Source organism: Hypanus sabinus, chromosome 16 (assembly GCF_030144855.1).
Source record: "Hypanus sabinus isolate sHypSab1 chromosome 16, sHypSab1.hap1, whole genome shotgun sequence".
NCBI classification, from domain to species: domain Eukaryota; kingdom Metazoa; phylum Chordata; class Chondrichthyes; order Myliobatiformes; family Dasyatidae; genus Hypanus; species Hypanus sabinus.
The window spans coordinates 5,529,225-5,552,702 of record NC_082721.1 but is presented as its reverse complement, the minus strand read 5'-3'; the positions used below and the strand labels follow the sequence as shown (position 1 = coordinate 5,552,702).

The 23,478-nt window shown below is 42.5% G+C and overlaps 1 protein-coding gene across 2 annotated transcripts in view; it reads right to left on the bottom strand.

The window, feature by feature from the left end:
• Positions 1 to 23,478, bottom strand: part of LOC132405962 (nuclear factor 1 C-type-like) — a 474,435-nt gene that overhangs the window by 5,203 nt on the left and 445,754 nt on the right. Inside the window, exon 12 of one of the 2 annotated variants that reach the window (XM_059991012.1) lies at positions 9,939 to 19,551. The exons of the other annotated variant lie outside the window; for it this stretch is intronic. Coding sequence (XP_059846995.1) covers positions 19,534 to 19,551 — 18 coding nt within the window. The 3' untranslated portion in view covers positions 9,939 to 19,533. Of the gene's footprint in view, positions 1 to 9,938; positions 19,552 to 23,478 lie in introns of those variants that run through there. 2 annotated transcript variants of the gene reach the window in all.

Below are 23,478 nucleotides of genomic sequence, written 5' to 3'. Positions count from 1 at the left end.
TACACTAATTGGTTTGATTCCCTGGCAGCTTTTCCAAGAGGCTGGTGGACTTGGTGCCAAGTGATTATTTTGGGAAAATGTATTAATTCTAACTTCATTTAGCCAGAGTACATACACCATTTACAAGATTAATAGTGATCAGTCAAGGTCTAACCCTGGATAATTCTCCTAGCAGATTCAAAACAATGTGTCAGCCAATGTTTTCAATTATGCACCAAATGTTTTTAAATGCCGTGAGACTGAACTGTACCACTGAATTCATTATGAAGAGCATTTGGATACAGCAGTATGTGCAGCACAAAATGATTCTCGTATGGTTGTGTATGGGTGCACAGAACACGCAGAGCAAACAAGGGTTCTGAGCTGTGAACAATTGCTGCCATTCTTGTGAAACTGGTCTTATTTATTTAGTGGTGCAGCACAGAAGAGGCCCTTAGAAACATAGAAACAAAGAAAACCTACAGCTCAATACAGGCCCTTCGGCCCACAGTGCTCTGCTGAACATGTCCTTACTTTAGAAATTACCTAGGGAAACCCATAGCCCTCAATTTTTCCAAGCTCCATGTACCTATCCAGGAGTCTCTTAAAAGACCCTATCATATCCGCCTCCACCACCGTCACCAGCAGCCCATTCCACACACTCACCACTCTCTGCATAAACTATTTACCCCTGACATCTCTTCTGTACCTACTTTTAAGCACCTTAAAACTATGCCCTCTTGCATTAGCCATTTCAGCCCTGGAAAAAAGCCTCTGACTATCTACACGATCAATGCCTCTCATCATCTTATACATCTCTATCAGGTCACCTCTCATCCTCCACCACTCCAAGGAGAAAAGGTCAAGTTCACTGAACCTACGTTCATAAGGCATGCTCCCCAATCCAGGCAACATCCTTGTAAATCTCCTCTGCACCCTTTGTATAATTTCCACATTCTTCCTGTAGTGAGGCGACCAGAACTGAGCACAGTACTCCAAGTGGGGTCTGACCAGGGTCATATATAGCTGCAACATTACCTCTCAGATTTTGAACTCAATCCCATGGTTGATGAAGGCCAATGCACCATATGCCTTCTTAACCACAGAGTCAACCTGCGCAGCAGCTTTGAGTGTCCTATGAACTCGGACCCCAAGTTCCCTCTGATCCTCCACACTGCCAAGAATCTTACCATTAATACTATATTCTGACATCATATTTGACCTAACAAAATGAACCACCTCACACTTGTCTGGGTTGAACTCCATCTGCCACTTCTCAGCCCAGTTTTGCATCCTATCAATGTCCTGCTGTAACTTCTGACAGCCCTCCACACTATCCACAACACCCCTAATTATTGTGTCATCAGGAAGTCTTCTCACCCATCCCTCCACTTCCTCATCCAGATCATTTATAAATATTACAAAGAGTAGGGGTCCCAGAACAGATCCCTGAGGCACACCACTGGTCACTGGCCTCCATGCAGAATATGATCCATCTACAACCACTCTGCCTTCTGTGAGCAAGCCAGTTCTAGATCCACAAAGCAATGTCCCCTTGGATCCCATGCCTCTCTACTTTCTCAAGAAGCCTTGCTAAAATCCATATACACTACATCTACTGCTCTACCTTCATTAATGTGTTTAGTCACATCCTCAAAAAATTCAATCAGGCTCGTAGGACATGACCTGCCTTTGACAAAGCCAAGCTGACTATTCCTAATCATATTATGCCTCTCCAAATGCTCATAAATCCTGCCTCTCAGGATCTTCCCTATTAACATACCAACCACTGAAGTAAGACTCACTGGTCTATAATTTCCGGGGCTATCTCTGCTCCCTTTCTTGAATAAGGGAACAACGTCTGCAACCCTCCAATCCTCCAGAATCTCTCCTGTCCCCATTGATGATGCAAAGATCATTGCTAGATGCTCAGCAATCTCCTCCCTCACCTCCCAAAGTAGCCTGGGTACACCTCATCTGGTCCTGGTGACTTACCCAAGTTGATGCTTTCCAAAAGCTCCAGCACATCCTCTTTCTTAATGTCTATATGCTCAAGGTTTTCAGTCCACTGCAAGTCATCGCTACAATCCCCAAAATCCTTTATCATAGTGAATACTGAAGCAAAGTACACATTAAGTACCTCTGCTATCTCCTCCGGTTCCATACACATTTGACTGGTCCTATTCTCTTACGTCTTATCCTCTTGCTCTTCACATACTTGTAGAATGCCTCCGGGTTTTCCTTAATCCTGTCTGCCAAGGCCTTCTCATGGCCCCTTCTGGCTCTCTTAATTTCTTTCTTAATCTCCTTCCTGTTAGCCTTATAATCTTCTAGATCTCTATCATTACCTAGTGTTTTGAAACGTACCATTGACCTATTAATGGCTACGTCATAGGACTGTGGGAGGAAAGTGAAACATCCGGCGGAAACCCATGCGTTTCACAGGGAGAACGTACAGACTCCTTACGGAGGGTGCTGGAGCTGAGCTCTGAGCTCCAGGGCACCCTGACGTGTCATAGTGTCGTGCTAACCACTATGCTACTGTGGAGCCCAGCTTGTTGTTACTTGTAGAAACCTTGGCAAGGAAATGAGAGTGGACAGAGAGGGACACACAAAGGATCTGTGTGTCCACTGGAGGCTGGATGACCAGAGGCGGCCTTTCCTGGGCTTGGAGGCCCGTCTGTGTGTGTGGGTGGGAGGGAGGAAATGGACCTGTTTTCCTGCTGTTGTGCTGTTGTCATTGCTTGTATTGTTCTTGTGGGTATTACGGGCATGCTATGCTGCTGTCTTAAAATGTGGTGATACTTATGGGCTGCCCTCAGCACATAGTCATCTAGTCATAGAAACAGAGAATCAGGCCTTTTGGCCCATCTAATCTGTGCTGAACGGTTATTCTGCCTAGTCCCATCGACCTGCACCGAGACCATTACCCTCCATACCTCTCATATCTATGTACTTAACCAAATTGCTCTTAAATGTGGAATTCAGCCCCACATCCACACTCTCACAATCCTCTGAGTGAAGGAGGTCCCACTCATAATCCCCTTAAATATATCACACTTAACCCATGACCCCTGGTTCTAGTTTCACCCGACCTCAGTGGAAAAGCCTGCTTGCATTTACCCTATCTACACCCTCATAAATTTGTATACCTCCATTAAATCTCCTCTCATTCTCCTATGCTCCAGTGAATATAGTCCTCACCTACTCAACCTTTCCCTTTAACTCAGGTTGTTTGTGTTGGTCCTTGGATGGCTTTGATTGTTGACACAAAAGACACATTTCATGGTATATTTTGATGTAATCATAAAATGTAGGAGAAAAATTAGGCCATTTGGCCCATCCATCAATAAATAAATCAGAAATCTAAAGGGACCATCCTTTCAGTCCAGGAGTGTCAGAACTCACACCACCAGGTTCAGGAACAGTTATTACCCGACAACCATCAGGCTCCTGAATCAGGGAGCGTAACTTCATTCAACTTCACTGAACTGTTCCCACAATCTATGGACTTACTTTCAAGACCTGGACCCATCATATAAATGTAATTGCAAAGAGAGTACAATAGCACCTCTACTTCCTCAGGAGTTTGCAGAGATTCAACATGACATCAAAATTTACCCTGTTACTTTGAACTTTGTGTGTGTTCCCTTGTCTTACCCTTCCTTAAATCCAGTATCAATTCTTTGGTCTTACTGATGTCGAGTGCAGTTATTGCTGCGACACCATTCCACCAGCTGATCGATCTCACTCCTCGTCGCCATCTGAAATTCTGCCAACAATGGTTGTATCGGCAGCAAATTCATAGATGGTGTTTGAGCTGTGCCCGGCTGCACAGTCATGGGTGTAGAGAGATTAGAGCTGTGGGCTAAGCACGCTAAGTCACTCAAAGTTCAGCGTTACTATAATTGGTAAATCTTCCAACTTTCTTTGATCTCATTGTTGCTAATTAAACGATTGATTGTAATGTTAGACCAGTTCTGCTCACTGTGGCTTAGTCAGTCTGTGGGAATCTTAATTCAGGGAATTTTCCACCTTCTGCATTGTTCTATGTTCTGTTGAGCTTCGCTACTTCCCTTGCCACAATAAACACCATTCAACACAGCGGGAAAATAACCAAACAAAGGCAAATCCACCGTCTATATCATGCTTTGACTGAGTGGCTTAAGCGTGGAAAGAACGCACACAGATTCTATTTATTTATTATTTGGCAATACAGCACGGAGTAGGCCTTTCCAGCCCTTCAAACTGCGCTGCTCCACAACTCCTGACAAACCCAATAGCCCAAACCTTTCACAATGACCAGATAACCTACCTGGTATGCCTTTGGTCTGGAGCACTGGAGAAAACCGACACATTCCACAGAGGGAACATACAGAGACTCCACACAGAATGACGCTGGACTTGAACTCTAAACTTTGGAATGGCCCAAGCTGTAATGGCATTGCTCTAACGGCTAAGCTACTGTAGTGCAAGCACGGCAGGGTCAGTCAGCATCTATGGAGATGAATAAACCGTGAACTTTTCGGGTGGAGACCCTTCAGGACTGGAAAGGGGGAGGATGCCAGAATGAAGAGGTGGAGGAGGAGAAGGAGGTGATAGGTGAAGCCAGGTGGGAGAGGGAGGGAGAATGGAGTAAGAAACTGGGAGGTGATAGGTGGAAAAGGTAAAGGACTGAAGAAGAAGGAATCTGATAGGAGAGGAGAGTGGACTGTGGGAGAAAGGGAACTAGGTGGATGTGATAGGCAATTGAGGAGAAGAGGCAAGGTGCCCGAGTGAGGTTTTGAAGAAGAGGGGAGGTGCGGGGGGTGGGGGGAAGAAATCCCATAAGACATAGGAGCAAAATTAGTCCATTCAGCCAGTCGAGTCTGCTACACCACTTCATCATGGGTGATCCATTTTTCTCTCATTCTCCTGCCTTATCCCTGTTAATCTTTCTCACCCTGACTAATCAAGAAATAGATTAAACATATTCACCACACTCTGAAGAAATTGCCCATCTTCTCCATTCAAAATGGACATCCCTCTATTCCAAGGCAGTGCCTTCTGGTCCTAGACTCTCCCACTATAGGAAACATCCTCCCCATATCCATTCTGTCTAGGTGTTTCATTCAAATGGTTTCAATGAGATCCCTCCCTCATTCTTCTGAACTTCAGTGAGTAAAGGCCCAGAACCATCAATCACTCCTCATACAATAAGCCTTTCATTGCCAGAATCATTCTTGTGAACTTCCTCTGACCTCCCTCCAATGTCAGCACATCCTTTCTGAGATAAGGGGCCTGAACTGCTCACAATACTCCAAGTGAGGCCTCACCAATGCTCTATAAATCTTCAACATTACATCCTTGCTTTTATATTCGAATCCTCTTGAAATGAATGCTAACATCACATTTGCCTTTCTGAGCACTGACTCACCCTGCGAATTAATCTTTAGAGAATACTGCATGAGGACTCCCAAGTCCCTTTGCACCTCGGATTTTTAAATTTTCTCTCCGCTTAGAAAGTAGTCTATGCCTTTCCATCTACCAAAGTGCATAGCCGTACAATTCCCGACACTGTATTCCATCTGTCACTTCTTTGCCCATTCTCCTAATCTGTCCAGAACCTTCTGCAGACCCACTGCTTCCTCAGCACCACTTACCCCTACACCTATCTTCATATTGTTCACAAATCTGGTCACTAAGCCATCAATGTCATCATCCAAGTCATTGGCATACAGCATAGGAAGAAGCGGTTCAAACACCAACCCCTGCAAAACATCACTAGTCACCAGCAGCCAATCGGAAAAGGCATCCTTTATTTCCACTCTTTGCCACTGCTCTATCCATGCCAGCATCTTTCCTGTAATGCTGTAGGCTCGTAGCTTGTTAAACAGCATCATGTGAAGCAGCTTGTCAAAAGGTTTCTGAAAATCCAAGTACACAACATCCACAGATTCTCCTTTGTCTATCCTGCTTGCTATTTCCTCAAAGAATCCAATAGATCTATCAGCCAAGATTTTTGCTTCATGCAACCATGTTGGCTTTGACCTATCTTATTATGTGGCTCCAAGTATCCTGAAATCACATCCTTAACAATTGACTTCAACACCTTCTCAATCAGTGAGGTACAGGTAACAGGCCTATAGTTTTCTTTCTTCTGCCTCCCTCCTTCCTGGAAGAGTGGTGTGAAATTTACAATTTTCCAATCCTCCAGAACCATGTCAGAACGTATTGATTATTGAAAGATGCCTCCACTATCTCTTCAGCCTGCCTCTTTCAGAATGCTGGGGTGTAGTCCTGCTGGGCCAGGTGACTTACCTACCATCAGAGCTTTCAGCTTCCCCAGCACCTTCTCCCTCGTAATAACAACTGCACTCACTTCTGCCCCCTGACACTCTTGAAATTCCAGCATACCAAGACTGATGCAAAATACTAACTTAGTTCATCCGGCATTTCCTGTCCTCTATTACTACCTTTCTAGTGGTCCTATATCTAGTCTCACCTCTCTTTTACTTTTCATAAATCTGAAAAAACATTTGGTATCCTTTTTGATATAATTGGCCAGCTTACTTTCATATTTCACCTTTTCCCTCCTTATGGATTTTTTAGTTGCCTTCTGCTGGTTTTTAAAAGTTTCCAAATCCTCCAACTTCCCTTTAATTTTTGCTCTATTATATGCCCTCTCTTTGGCTTTTACGTCGGCTTGGACTTCTCTTGTTAGCCACGGTTGCCTCATCCTGCCTTTAGAATACTTCTTTGTGATATACATTGCTGCACTTTCCAAATTGCTTCCAGAAATTCCAGCCATTGCTGCTCTGTCATCATCCCTGCCAGTGTTCTTTTGCAATCAGGTCTGGCCAACTCCTCTCTCAAGCCTCTGTAGTTCCCTTTACTTCACTGACACATCTGACTTTAGCTTCTCCCTTTCAAATTGCAGGGTGAAGTTTATCGTATTATGATCACTGACTCTGAAGTATTCCTTTATCTTAAGATCCCTAATCAAACCCTGTTCATTACACAACACCCAATCCAGAATAGCTGATCCCCTTGTGGGCTCAACCACAAGCTGCTCTAAAAAGCCGTCTAGGAGGAATTCTACAAATTCTCTCTTTTGGGATCTGGCAGTAATCTGAATTCCCCAATCTAACTGCATATTGAAATCCCCCATTACTGTTGAACCATTGCCGATTTGACACAACTTTTCTATCTCCCATTGTAATTCGCAGTCCACATCCTGGTTACTGTTTGGAAGCCTGTATGTAACTCCCATCTGGATCATTTGACTCCTGCTGTTTCTTAACTCTACCCACAAGGATTCACCATTGTTCCAATCTTATGCTGCCTCTTTCTAAAGATTATTTATTTTCCTTTTACCAACAGAGCCACTCCTCCTCCTCTCCCTCCCTGCTTCTCCTTTTGATACAATAAGTATCTTTGGATATTAAGCTCCCAAATATAATTTTCTTTCAGTCATGATTCAATGATGCCCACAATGTCCTACCTGCGCTATGAGATCATCTACCATATTCTATATACTGCAGCATTCAGATATAACACCTTCAGTCCATATCTATCACTCTTTTCGATCTTTGTCCCTCTTTTACACTCCCACTGATTGCAATTTTGTTCTTTGATCTGTCTGTCCTTCTTGACAGTCTCACCACACACTTTCCCCTGCTTGTAAACCAACTGCCCCTTCCCCATCCCCATCACTCCATTTCCCATCTGCCAGTTTAGTTTAAACCCTCTCTAATAGTTCCAGCAAGCTTGTCTGCAAGGGTATCGGTCCTCCACAGGTTCAGGTTTAACTCAACCCTCTTGTACAGGTCATTACTTCCCCAGAAGATCTAGCAATCTAAAACCCTGCCCCCTACACCAGTTTCTCAACCATGCATTCATTTGCTAAATCATTCTATTCTTACCCTCTCTGGCATGTGGCACTGGCAGCAATCCAGAGATTTCTACCCTGGACGTCCTGCTTTTCAGTTTTTTTTCAACCAATTCCCCAATTTCTCTCTCAGAACCTCCTCTTTTTTTCCCACCTACTGTTCGTCATTAGTGCCAATATGTACCAGATCTTCTGGCTGCCATTTAGAATGCCCCGAGCCCAATCTAAGACACCCCTGACCCTGGCACGTGTGAGGCAACATACTACCTGGGTGTCTGTATCGCGCCCACAGAATCTCATGTCTACTCATCTAAGTATGGAATCCCCTGTTGCTACTACCATCTTCTTCTCACCCCTTCCCTTCTGAGCCACAGGGCCAGACTCATGGCCGAAGAGCCAGTTGCTGTGGCTCCCCCCCACCCCCCCCACCTTCCCGGTTAGGTTGTCCCCCTCAACAGCATCCCAAGTGATATTCTTACTACAGAGGGAAAGGCCACAGGAGTACTCTGCACTGGCTTCCCATTTCCCTTTCCTCTCCTGACAGTCACCCCTTTACCTACCTCCTGCAACTTAGTGTGACTACCTCCCCGTAGCTCCTATCTATCTCCTCTGAGCTGCAGCTCCAGTTCCTTAACACGCTCTCTGAGGAGGTACAGCTCAGTGCACCTGGTGCAGACGAGGTTATCCGGGAAGTCGGAGGTCTCCCAGGATTCCCACATCTCACACAAAGAACACAGCACAGCCCCTGGAGCCATTCTCACTGCTCTAACAAATGAAGAATGAAGAAGAGGAAGAAGAAACCCACCAGATACTTACCTCGCTCAAGCCTGTTCCGACCGAAGCCTGATGAGCCAAAGCCTCCCCACTTTCCCACTCTAACCCCAGTCCGCTCACAATATTGCCGCTCTAAAAATGGCTGCTCTGCTTGTCCCTGTCTTACTTTTTATTTGCCCTTGCTGATGAATCATGGCCGTGCTACTGCAAAAAGCCAAAATCCCCGAAACACCTGTTTTAAATCTCTTGCTCCTGGTCTTGTGTGAGGCCTCTTCTGCCCACTTTACTGCAATTGTGCCACTGAAAAATGACAAGAAGTTGGAGAAACCAATGTTCATGCCATCAGGTTGGAGCCTACCGAGATGGAAAATGAAGTGTTGCTCCTGCAAGCTGAGAGTGGCCTCATTATGGATGTAGAGGAGGCAGTGGAGCAACATGTTGGAATAGGAACTGAGATAGGATTTAAAATGGTTGGTGACCCAGATACCTGCATGTTGTGGATGGAGAGGAAAAGGAAATTTGCTTTGGCTTATTGAGCCTGAGGCTAGTTTGAGTTTCCAGCTCTGTGACAGTGAGCTGAAGAGCAGCATTTACCTCCCATGATCCAATGGGCTCAATGGGCTGCAGAATCTCTTACACCTCAAAATTATTCATCTTTTTGTCACCAGAGCAGCAGACTGCCACAATTCTCAAAATATTTTGTGTGGAACCAGTTTCCTCTTCTTCTTCGCTCTTAGACCATGCAGCATAAGCAGAATTAGGCCATTTGGCCCATCGAGTCTTCTCCTCCATTCCATCGTGGCTGATTTATTTTCCCTTGCAACCCCATTCTCCTGGTTTCTGCCCATAACCTTTGATGCCCTGATCAAACATGGACTAAAAATCTCTGTTTTAAGTGTACCCAATGGCTGTGGCGACAAATTAAACAGACTCACCACCCTCTGCCTAAAGAAATTCCTCCTCATCTCTGTTATGTCCCTCTATTTGAGGCTGTGCCCTCTGGCCCTAGACTTCCCCACTGTCAGAAACATCCTCTCTACGTCCACCCCATCTAGGTCTTTCAGCATCCGATAGGATTCAATGGGATCCCTCTTTCATCTAAACTCCAGCAACTACAAGCCTAGAGACATCAAACGCTCCTCATATATTAACCCATTTATTCCTGGGATAATTCTCGCGAACATCCTCTCCAATGCCAACATGGAGTACAATTGCTGTAAGTCTCCTTAAGAATAATCGAGCGGTCACTTTGTTATATTTTGGGGAGGAAACATTGGAATTGTTAAAATCCGAATGAAGACAATGGAGGCAGATCTATAGCATAGCTTGTTTATTTTTTTTAAATTTTTTTTTGCATAGGGAAACATATTCACTTCCAGTAACTGTATGTAGTATGAGCAGCTGCGAACAGCAATGGCAAAATACAATGGTTATAATCAAATTTGAAGCTGAGTTCACACCAGTTTGAAACGAGTGGAGGTTTAGTTGCAGGTATTCTGTACATCTGTGCACGTGAGCAGCAACAGCACTGCTCTTTCACTTTGTCCCTTTACATACTTAGCTAAGGATTAGTAGACAAATACAATCAAAACAAAAAGCTTGTCTTTTGTGTTGCTGCAATCAGTGTACTGTGGTGAAGAAGATATACTTTGTCAGAACTTTGCATCGAGCAACCAAAGAACCACACGTTTGATCTGGTGTGTAGTGTGTTTATGTCTGTGCAGTAAGCAAGCGTTTATTGATTAACTACTGTAATACTCTAAAATATAATGAAAAACCCTCAGAAATAACATGGTCTCAGCATGTTCTCAGAGAAATGATCTCTTCCCGGAAAGTAACGCACATGGACTCACGACAGTGACGTTCCAAGGACATTTGCAATAGAGACTGTGTGATGACGAATTTTAAAAAAAAAGGACTGATAAAGTCAGGCTTTGCAAAGCAAAATTGAATCCAGCAGTCGATTATCAGGCACTGCATTTATTAAAAATGTTTTTTGGTACTCTTTTTTTCCCGCTGGCTTGGTAAAATGGTTATAAATAATTGTAGAGCTCCGCTGACCATTGCCCTCTATACAAGTATGTCAACATGGCCACCCCAGTAGTTCTGCTGTTGTTATGCTGATCAGCAAATCACTCCCTACAGAACCACGTGTGGTAGGAAAATGAGCTGCCTTGCTGGATCTTTTGCCTATTTTCCTGTTATTTTATAAAGTTCGCTGTAGTTTGAACAAAGCATGCTGAATATAACCTTGTTTACATGGAGCCGCTGGGTTCGGGTACTGTAGCTGAATTAAGGCTTTATCCGTGGGTGGATCCAAATAAAGTTGGGTTTTAACAGTCTAAATAAACTTATTCCAGAAATGAAAGAGTTAATGTACGTGGAGCGTTTGATAACTCCAGGCCTGTACTTGCTGGGGTTTAAACGAATGAGAGGGGATCTCATGAAAACTATTGAATACTGAAAGGCCCAGATAGAATGGATGTAGAGAGAGTGTTACCTAAAGTGGGCGGGTCTAGGACCAGAGGGCACAGCCTCTGAAGAGAGGGACATCCATTTAGAACAGAGATAAGGAGGAATTTCTTTAGCCAGATGGTAAATTCATTGCGCAGACAGGTGTGGAGGCCGAGTCATTGGTGTGTCAGAGGTTACAAGGAGAAGGCAGGAGAATGAGCTTGAGTGGATTAATTAATCAGCCATGATAGAATAGTGGAGCAGACTCGATGTGTTGAGTGGCTTAATTCTGCTCCTCTGTCTTATGGTCTTATATTGCTTTTGATTTACAGTTAATAGAGGTTATGTACTGGGTTCATTGTGATAGGACAGAATTGCAGAGAATAATTCGACCACTTTGCTGACTGAATTATCACTCTGACAATAGTAAACCTCGCAATGTTGAATAAGTAATGAAATTATTATTAAATGCAAAATAGTTATCATAATGATGCATCTTCAATAATAGGAATTAGGTACAAGAATGGATGCAGAATATTTGATTTTCAATTCTTTCATTATTCAATGTGGAATATTTAAGTGAAACTGTAAAATGATTTCATTATTTTAGCAACCAAAATGTAATCAAAAGTTTGTGACTGATTCGTGAGGTCCATGGGAGAAAGTAAATGGATAGAACATTTTTTTTTGGAAATGTCTTAGGGCGGATAATGATGTGGACAGGAATCGACTAACATGAGGTAATTTTAGGAGGAAATGAATCTAGTGTGACGAGTCCAGTTAATGCTGGACCCAGCCCCATGTCGACTCTCCCAACAGACAGACCCCGACCACTGCTCACCGTCCATGTAAAAAAGGTTGAGGAATTAACTGCTCTCTAAACCTGATTGTCAAAGATGGAAAACTGAGTTTGCCAAACCAGATTGAAAAAAATGCATTTTACACCCAGCAAGGTGACAAAACCCTTCACAAACTTCCTTGAGAATTTAGAGTTTTTTTTTGCACAGTCTGAATAAAATGCCTCTACAATTGACAGGTGGTTTTGAGTCACCTCATCAGTCCGATGTTTCCTGTCTTTCAATGAGACTTCCAGAGATCTAGTTACAGATGCTTAGATGTGTATGTGAAAGAACAATACCAGTATATCTACTGCCTTCTACAAAATGTAATCTGGCCGTTGAATGTGTGTCATCGCGCTTCGCTGCAAAGGAGGTGCACAAGAGATCATAAAGAGGTGGAGATTGTGATGGAATTTTGCATATTCCCTTCAGGCTAACTGAAACAACTAGCACATTTTGCAGGGGGTTAGATAAAACCTTTGAGAGAAAAAAATCTGTGTGGCGTAGGCCTACGAATGGTGTTGATTTGACTAATGTGGTGACTACCGACAATGTAAATGGCAGCTTGTTCCGTTCCACTCCCTGTCTTGAGTTATTGCAGAAACGGAAAGGGTGAAAGATGTGGAACAGTGCAAATTTATTCAGGGTTTGAAGAGGGAAATGAGTTTTGCTAGTTTCTGGATGGCTGCCATGGCACAAAGCATGTGCCATCTTTGTAGTTCGGGTCTTTACTATGCAGACTGAGAGAGGAGCTGATGAGTAGAGGTGAGGGCAGCCAGTCACTGCATCCCTGAGAGCCTTGAATGGGCAGGAGTTCAACTGAAAGTGGTTAGAACCAACTAGAAAGAATATTAAAACAATGCTCTTTGATCAAACAGGTCTAACAGACGGTGGTCTCCAAAGTTATTGACACCTTCCAGATTTGTAAGACAACGTTCTGGAGGAAAGGATTCATTACAATTGATGCTCCACTTTTGCGGTCAAAGCAAAGAAAGTAGTTTGGACTGTAATTGTACATGGAGATACAAAAAAACTGCAGATGGTGGAGTCTGAAGCAACAAACAAAATGGTGGAAGAACTTAGCGGATCAGGCAGCATCTGTGGAAGGAAATGGACAGTCGACATTTTGGGTTAAGACCCTTCATTTGGGGTCCATCCGCTCTGGATAAAAAGTCTTGACTTGAAATGCTAACCCTCTGAATTCCTCCATCATCTTGTTCGAGGTTTACAAGACACTCAGGTTCACTGGAGAAGAACAGGGATTATAAAAAGATGATTGGAAATGTATGAATAAAGTCTCTTTGAAATTAAGAATAGGTTTTGAACAGCAATACTCATTCTGATTTTAAAACACTTTTTTAGAGGAAAAGTAGAGCAAGTAACAGGGCTGAGATATCTTCGAACAAAACTTTCAAACGTGATTTGGAAACTGGAGGTTTCAAGAGATTTAAACACAAGGGGTTCTGCAGATACTGGAAATCCAGAGAAACACACATAAAATGCTGGAGGAATTCAGCAGGTTTTACTTTGCTTTAAATTTTATTATCGAGATACACTGTGGAATAGGACCTTCTGGCCCTTTGAGCCACACCGCCCAGTAATCCCCTGATTTAATCCAAGCCTACAACGGGACAACTTACAGTGACCAATTAACCTCTCAACTGGTACGTCTTTGGACTGTCTGAGGAAACTGGAGCACCCAGAGGAAACCCATGCAGTCACGGGGAGAGCGTACAATCTCCTTACAGGCAGCAGTGGAAATGGAACTGTGTCACCTGCACAGTAAAAAGTTGTGCTAATCACTACGGTACCATGCCGCTCTGTCAGGCAGCACTTCTGGTGAGGAAGAAAGCGTCGATGTTTTGGGATGACACCCTTCACCAGGACTGGAAAGGATGGGGGAAGGAGGCAGAATAGAAAGGTGCGGGGAGGGAGGAGTGGAGAAAAACCATGACTGACTTGAATTGCTTAGATTTTCTGAGGAGTCTGCAAGGAGGATAGTTGAGTCAAGTTGAAGGACGTCCCGATAAAGGGTCTCGGTCTGAAACATCAACTCTTTATTCCTCTCCATAGAAGCTGCTGATCTGCTGAGTTCCTCTAGCATTTTATGTGTGTGTGTGTGTTATCAGGAGGTTTTTTTTGCTTGGAAGAGTGGAAGGGCTGACTCATATTTTGGACTGGATGCAAGCTCTCAATAAATTGGAAAACTGACTGGAATTCTGAAGGAGGAATAATCTCCAATATAAGGGCAATAAAAATCTGGAAGGAATTATTAAACATAGAAGCATGGAAACACATTACAAAGGATTAAAGATCACTGTCAGTCTGCACATAGACCTGACCCTCCAGAACTTTCTCAATTGACAGCGTTCGCTTTACAAGCACCAACAGAAGTCATCACCCAACTCAAAGCCCCTGTAGGAATAATAAAAAAGGTCACATGTTTGATTGTGGCAGCATTCTATCCTGCTTGAAGCTGATGGATGGAGGAGAATTCTCTAATACAAGGATTTCACGGAGCATGCGGTCAGCCATTGCCAAAAGTTTAAATACACGTAAACATGTTTTCTGTCCTGCCTTAAAAATAAACTAGCTACCAGCTTTGCATCGTCCTTCGCACAAACAATACTGTACATTGCATACAACAATTTGTTGGGCTCCCTCGCCCTACGAGTACAGGTGATCTGTTCTACTCTCATCAGTTCAGCACTTGAAAGTCTACAGACATTTTTTAAGCAGTCAAAAAGACTACAATGACGACATTCCTTCTCAAAATTCCAAGTGTTTCTTACAAGTTTGACATAATTACTCTTCATAAAATAAAGCATTTTTTTTCCATTTACAATGGCTCTTTTACACCAGAAGTCTATACTTCTAAAGTATAGGAATACGCAAAACCATAAAAATGAGAATTACTGTATTTAAATACAGTAAGGGTAACAGGTGAGTTTAACTCATATCCAGTACCCATGGAGGAAGAATACTCTACATATGTTATATAATGCTGAACTTTCTTAATAAGCCAGTGTAATGAAACTTTTTTTGTACTTTTCTCATTACAAAAGTCTTTGCCTTATAAAATAGGGTAGATTAAGGAAAACATACTTAATAAAACTATACAGCTTACAAATTACACAGTCTGCAAGGAAGGCAGCTAATGTCCAAGACAAAGATGTGACAAGGATTGAACCTACTGGCGATGCCCTAGTTCTTGTCCTCCTTGTTCAGCATCCTGGCTAGCATACCAAGTGTCAATCAAATGCAATTTATTAAAGCTCCGAGACATTAGTAGGGTCTTAAAGCAGAGCTGTATGTGATTTGGTATCACTTATCATTCCACCTTGCACAGATGGCTTTTTGTGTTGAACACCACTATACCAAACTGACACCCCACAACTATTGCTTTAAGTTACGATTTTTCAGTTTTTATGTACAACCTTAATTCATGGTTTTTCCAATTCTGACGTGCAGCTTTTCCTTAAAAGCTCAGGACAGTTGACAGTCGAAGCTGTGAAGCACTTAGGTCTGGTGGGATAACTGGTCCCATGTATTGATGGGACCGTTTCCTGCTCAAATCAGATTTAGGTACAGATGGTCAACAGCAGCTATGCCACCAAGTAACGCAGGTCAACAACTTTTCAAAAAGAGTCGCATTGAAGAATCTCATCCTCAGATTAAAATAGGGATTGATGCACTGCTGAGATCTAACCTTTCTAAAGCAACATATATGATTGTAAGTGATTATTAATTAAATCAATTTTTAAGAACTCCGCCATGGACGGTCCCAAGCATGGCTACGAATGGAGAAGGATTGGGCATGAGGCTAGCAAACCCATCCCTAAAAGCCTAAAGCCTGGAGCTACAGGAAAGCCAACAGAAACTAGCAAGACCTCTTCCCTGTGAGAGGAAGGGTCTTCAAAGATGGGCTACTTCTGGGGACAACTTAAAAGACTGGCCCAGGATAGAAGACTCTGGTGAGCTGCTGTCGGTGGCCTATGCCACAGTAGGTATTATGGGGTTTAAACACTTTGCCCACCCTTGGCCGAAATGTTGGGTCTGATATACATACTACAATTGTTAATAGCTTGCCCATCTCTCTGATCAAGGTCATTGTTTTTCTGAGTTCATCATTTGAACCACCAGGACACAAGAAAATATTCTTTCATTGATGGTGCTTCACAGCCTCACTGTAAATATAGATTTTTCCCCTCCCATGTTCATCCTCTTTAATCACGGATTAGTCTTTACCTGTCACAGGAGAAGGACCTATCTTTTTTTCTGTATAGAGAGCAGCACCAACTTTGGTCAATTAAAATAAAATTAAAATTAAAAATCTAGAAATGTTGTAGTTATGTGTGCTAACTCAGAGTGATTAAAACAAGCTACACGTTCTATGTCTACAAGACTGGTATTGCATATTTTCCAAAGAGTCAAACCAGTAGGAGCTGGAAGACACAACCAGGGAGAAATAAAAGGGAAACTCCTTTCATTAAAATATTAGTGACAGATAATGTTCAAAAGCAATGTTTCTACATGACTGCAAGGTGAATATATTCTATATGAAAATCCACAGAATCACTGGAATACTGATAATTAGTGCCGTTACAATGTCCTATGAAGCAAAAATCATAAATCCTTACATTTTTACCAATGGTATTTTTCTTAATGACAAGCAACCACACATGCAGCCAAAAATTTGTGCAGTGATACCAAGGATTTTTTTTTGTTTTTTTTAAACATTTTTTCTCAAAGGCAAGGCACATAATGTGGTATAAAATTCCGTGCAAATTAGGAAAGGATTTTTTGTTGGGAAAAGAGTGAGGCCAGCACATAGTCGCCATGCACATCAGGGTTCAGCATAGAGCTGACTGGATTTGTTTTTTGTGTTGCTGGATCACAAAGTATACTATCAAAGCACCATGCATCACTCAGCACCTTTGATGAAAAAGAAAATGTTACTATAAATACGTCTATAGAGTTTGCCTCACTTTTCTGCTTACACTGTGAGGTTTTGGATGCCAGCAATGTAGCTCAGGCAAGGCTGTACCTGAGCCGGTAAACTAAGCATACATGGATAGAAATTTGTTCAGGTGCAGACTTCTTTCGTCAAAAGCTTTCAGTGTGAACAAAGACTGAAAATTATGCCAAATATTGCTTTCGATATGTGTCAGTTTAATGAAAATGATATCGTGTGCACAAGTGCTAGTCTTTCCTTTTTAATGAGGGCAGCTGGCTACCCTCTGCTTAAAAAAATAAAATAACATGTAACATACTAAGGCATTTGTGTTCACCTCTGAAAGGTGGGTGGGGGGGTGTTTGGGATGTGGGGTTTAGGGGTGGGGGAGGGGAATGGTGTTTCGTTGCACTTTTGTGCCACGGTTGCCTGGCGACAACAATTTGCCCCGTTTTACAGTCCTGGGGTGCGAGGACAAGTTAAAAAGAATCACTAAGTTAGAAATTTGTTTCCTTTCAATTGCACGTGCCTCTTCAATCTTTACAAAAGATTATACTTTCTCTGTTAAAACAATCAACTTGTTCTTTTAAAATGCGGCAATCACTTTAGCTCCCCCCACCAATTTAAAGTTGATCACCGATCGAATGCTACAGCCCAATGTATGATTTTGAAACTACTTCCAACATTTTTGAAATCTGGTCCTGTTCTCCTGGGTAATCACTGAAAAGTGTGTATATTGAGGAAAAGACACATGGCATTTAAAACTTAAACAACAAAAAAAATCCCCCCCTAATATCAATTCTCGAAACAATTTGCTTACCCTGCTCCCAAAAGATAACCTACTAATGATATTCTTGAGCTTGCAGCCGTTGTATGTTTAAGAATTTACCAGGCCCTATGACTGAGAAGGATGTGTGGTAGTGTGAGGCCTTATGAAGAATTCCCAGAATTCCTCCACACCCTACATGCAACCGCCAATGTCTCCCAAAACTATCACCAAAACCTATGTATGTACCTAATGGACTAGGCCATGCGCTAGTGAAAAGCAAAAATAAACTAAAACCAGTAAATCTACTGCTCTGGTAGGTGAGCTTCTATATCTGTAATATTAGTTGCATGCAAAAAAGTAACTGAGGCTTAGGGTGGGAAAATTGGAATTGAAAACCGTAAGCATTTATCTGACTTGATTTTGCATTGTGGTTTATCACAAATAATCATAAAAATAATGTGTTTAAAGTTTCATGTAAGTTAAATCATTCATTACTATGTAAGATGTTTCTAACACTGCATACATTTAATTTTGTCATTAGCTTATTCACTGCAGTGGAAGAGAAATTGTTCTCTGATGTCCCACTTGATACATTGAGACCAGGCAACCGGACCTCTGGCTAATCTGCCATTCAGTCGAGGTTTGACAGAATTCTTTAAAGCAATTTTTAACGGTGTCAGCTTGAACAATTTAGTTAGTTTGTGTTTTTAGAGATTCAGCACGGAAAAGGCCCTTCCGGTCCTTTGGGCTGCACTGCCTGGCAATGCCCCTCGATTTAATCACGGAACAATTTACAATGATCAATTAACCTACCCGGTACGTCTTTGGACTGTGGGAGGAAACTGGGGCACTTGGAGAAAACCCACGCATTCTATGGGGAGGACATACAGAGGACGTTGGGACTGAACTCTGAACTCCGACCCCTGTCACGTTAACTGCTACACTACCATGGCACCCCAAAATTAATGGAATGATTTTACACTGGAGTATTAAACACATTTGTTTGTGTAGTATAGTAGATAAATAATTCTCGTGTTTAGTTTGGCCAGAAGCACAGAAAGTTAACTTGACGTTGAGCTATGGATCAGCCAGATTAAAGTCACGGCCTTCAATGCGTAGGCTTCTTTAGTGCATATCTTTGTGGTAATTAAAACAATAATAAAGTTAGTTTAAAAACAAAAATTCACAACAATTATAATCAAAATGGTTTTTGTAAAAAAAAAGGAGTGGAAGAATTGACCTTAAACTGTGATTGTTTTTTAGCAGACCTGTCCTCAGGTACTCCGATGCAGAGGTACAATTCTCTGTGCATTTCTGCACCCGAATGGGTATGGTTTTCATTGATTCTACTGTATTTCTTTGTTCTGCTGTGAAATGAATTTCAGGGTTGTATATGGTGACATATTCGTACTTTGAAAATAAATTTACTTAGAAATTTGAACTTACTAGTTCAGGTGGCTTTTAAATGCTTATGCTGTCTGTCAATTCTGTAAATTGTTCTTTTAAAAGGAAAAAAAGTCAAAAGATAACCATAATGCAGTTATGAATTATGTTTAGCTGATGAAGGTTAATTTTCCCACCCTGTCAAAAGCGTATTTAGTAAACTTTGTTCTGTAATTATTTTTAAGAAATATAAAGGCTTATTTTGCATAAAAGAGACGGGGACACCTTAGGCTAAGCTTCAGTCAACGGATGAAGTGAATTGCACCCATCTTCGGAACATGTAGGGAGGATGATAGTGTTTCTGACTTGACATCTTCTTTTAAAGACGAGCTGATAAGTAGCCTTCTCCCTTGTTTCTCTCTGTTTTAAACTTGAAACCAAAGTCGACGCTCACTCATGTTCCTTGAAACACGATTACACAGCTTCGGTAATACTTGAGAGGGGTCTTCGACTATCCCAGATACCAGGACTGTGGAAGGAAACAAAATACCAACTTTAGTGACACCAGAGAGAAAATTCTGCTGCAGAATGCAGACACTGGCTACCGAGAAGGAAAACCATTCCAAACATCATGCCAGCAGTAACTGATTAGAGTGATAAAGCACCACATCATGGAAACAGGCCCTTCGGCCCATCTAGTCTGTGACAAACACCTCTCTCCCTCTTGCAGCAAACACATAATGCTGAAAGAACTCAGATCAGGTAGCATCTATGGAAATGAATCAACAGTTGTCAATTTGAGCCAAGTGCTGTTTATTTAATATTTCAATAGCATTTGAGTAGTATTGTAAATACATTATTTGATTGAGTATCCTTGTTCATTTGAATAATTCATTACAGATTATATGTAAAAATAAGTGAATTACAGACATCATGATACTACCATGTGACACATGCACACGCACTCGAAGTAAACATGAAGTTAGATATGTTATTCCAGACTCCCTTGTTTTTCTTTCACTTAGCTTGATGTTTCGGAGTTACACAGCGCAACAGTGGCGATGAGGAAGTTTTAAACGAACCTGAGACAAATACTTACCTGTAGAAGCGCAGCGAGATGTTCGAGTTAAAAAAAAAGCACAGTGACAATCAAATAAAAAAAACCCAGTACAACACATCATGCTTCGTTTGGAAGGGACTGACTTGGCTGAGTTAAAAAAAAAGGCAGTAAACGGAAGAATTCATGGGTTCATAGACAGTGAGTAGCAGGTGATAAAAAGAGCAGAAATGGCTGGCCACATCAAAAAGACTGAAGTGTTTGATTACTCAATGGATAACTGGCTCATCTATCCTGAGCAAATTGAGCTGTATTTTGAAGCAAATGGTATAGCCAATGATAAGTGAGTGCCAATTTTTGGTGAGTGCCTTGGGTTTAAAGACATACAGTTTGCTTTGAAGTTTAACTTTTCCAACCGAACCAGCTGAAATGAACTTTGCTGATATTGTGAAAGTAATGGAGGAGCATCTAGATTGTTTGTAAATTGTTCCATTCAGGCCTAAAGATTTAATTACCGTAGAGGTCTTCTTACTCTTGTGGGATAACATCATTCCTGACAAGGCAGGAGCCGGTGGGTCACTTTGCTTGGCAGGTGAAACCAGTGGTTCTGAAACTATCTCAGTGAACCAAACGCACTTCCCCAAGATCAAGATGCACAATCCAGAAAGAAGAAAAAGGAAAATGAAGAGGAGGGTGACATAAGTGCTATGGAAATGGAAGAAGAAATTAGCGAATTCAGAGATACAAGAAACTAGAACAAAATGGAAGGTGAGAAATAAAAAGGAAAGAAGTTGAAAAGGGGAGAAGAGATAGAGAGAAAAGCTGAGAAAAAGAAGAGAGCTGTCTGAACTACTTCCTGCAGTCTCAGAGTCAACTCCTACAACCACCTCCTAGGAGGCCTCAGAACCTGAGATAGCTCCACAACCACAAGCTCTACCTGCCAAGCAGAGTGACCGCCCCCACCCCGTCAGGAGAGACGTTATCCCACAAGAGCAAGAACTCCTCCACAGGAATTAAATCCTTAGGCCTGTACCAAACAATTTAAAAATGAACTGTACCGTGGATGTCTGTATAGTAGTTGTATTACGTAGTATACTGTGCATATGATTGAGATGCATTTGATACTAAATTGGAGTTTATAAATAAGCAGGGATTAGTGTTGTATATTGAATATTTCAGTAGTATTTGAGTAATATTGTAAATACGTTGTTTGATTTAGTATTCTTGTTCATTTACAGAATTAATTATGGGCTATATGTAAATATAAGTGAATTGCATACATTATGATGCTACCATGTGATATATTATTCTGGACTTCCTTGTTCTTATTTCGATCAGTTTGTACATTTGGGAGTTACAAAACACAGCAGAAAGGAAGGGGCAAGATGCCAGAATAAGAAACTGTGGGAGGGGAAGGACAAGCTGGAAGGTTATAGCCAGGTGGGTGGGAGAGAGGATTAAGTAAGAAGCTGCAAGGTGATAGGTGGAAAAGGTAAAGGACTGAAGAAGAAGGAATCTGATAGGAGAGGAGAGTGGACCGTGGAGAAAGGGAAAGACGAGAGGCACCAGAGAGAGGTGAGGAGAAGAGGACAGATAAGGAAGATAGAGTGAGAGATGGAAGATAAGGGAAGGGGAGGGGGAGAAAGTTACCAGAAGTTAGAGAAATTGATATTCATGCCATCAAGTTGGAGGCTATGCAGACTGAATATGAGGTGTTGCTCCTCAAACCTGTGAATGGCCTCATCATGGCTGTCAGGGAAGCTGCGTTGGGACGGGAATGAGGATTGGAATTGAGATGGTTGTTCACCAGAAAATCCTGGTTTTTGCAGATGGAGCTAAGCTGACCTTGTATTTGTGATTTGATCCTCTCCCTGCAGGTTTTTTCTCTTCACTGACTTGTCTAATTTACTAGGTTCTATGTTGTAGCAGCAGTGTGATCACTCCAGTTGAGTATAATGTTCTGCTAATGGGTTGTATTCCCCTAATGGAGGACGTATGCGTGTGGGTCTGTTTAATGTGGGGAGCAGGTGCACGGGCAGCCAGCACACAGATCAGGGTCAGGGTCAGGGTCAGGGTCCAGTGGTGATGAGAGCAAGGTGACTGGGGATCCTCACTGCTGCAGCCTTCTTCCACTTTCACTGCCGTGGTGACGTGCCATCGTCTTCCACCAGCTGTGAGATTAGTGGGTGTCTGGAACGGTGCTGGGGGCAGATGTGACAGACTTGTTTAAGAGGCATTTAGACTGGCAGATGAACAGACAGGGGGATGGGGAGATATGGACAAGGTGCAGGTTGGTGGGATTAGTTTTAAGTTAGAATCATGGTCAGCACAGACATAATGGACCAAAGGGTCTGCTCCTGTGTTGTAACGTGCTATGTTTATCCTGCTTGCGGGTGCTGGGTTAGAGGACTGTGTGTGTGGATGGGTGGAAGGGAGGGGCAGTGCTCGTTTTGCTGTTGTTGTTTTGTTGCTTCTTGCGTTCTGTGTTGTTCTGCTGAGCACTGTGGGAATGTTCTGTTAGCACCAGAGTCTGTCGCATCACTTGGGGCCGCCCCAGGCACACCCTCGGGTGTGTTGGTTGCTAATGCAAACAATGCATTTTTACTTCGAGTACAACACTGAACAAGCCCTGCTTGTCCAAAGAACTGCGCCGCACAGCAAACCAGCTACCACAGGACAATTAACTTGCTAACAGGTACGTCTTTGGACAGTGGGAGGAAATCAGAGCACCCGGAGGAAACCCACATGGTCACAGGGAGAACGTATAAACTCCTCACAGACAGTGCTGGAATTGAACTCTGAAGCCCCAGGCTGTAATAATGTTACACCAACTGCTATATTACTGTGGCGTGCTCTGTATTGTTCTGCTGAACACTGTGGGCTTGCTCCGTTGGCACTGGAATGTGTGGCAACATTTGTGGGCTGCCCTCAGCTCAGCCTCGGTTGTGCTGGTTGCTAATGCAAACGATGCATTTCACTGTACGCTTCAATGTACATATGATAAATAAACTTAAATTTTGCTGCAACAGCTGCTTGGTATTAATAAATCTGTGTGCTGATGTTTGACGTAAACCAGACTAATTATTGTTATAACAATTCCTTTCAAAGTGGAACCAGCAGGCAACATAAGGCAGGAACTGTTGACATTTTGGGTCTGGACTCTGCATTTGGCTGGAGAGTGGGGAGAGGAGACAGATAGTCAGTGTAAGGAACATTCGCCTCTAAACCAGCCATCTTCCCTCTCCACTCTCAGACGGGTCCAGTAGCAGGGCAGTTAGCATGATGCTTTACAGCACCTGCTGTAAGATTGGGGTTAAGTTCCTGCCGATGTCTGGAAGGACTTTGGACATTCACTCCATGACCTTGTGGCCTCCCTCCAGGTGCTCCACTTTCCTGCCA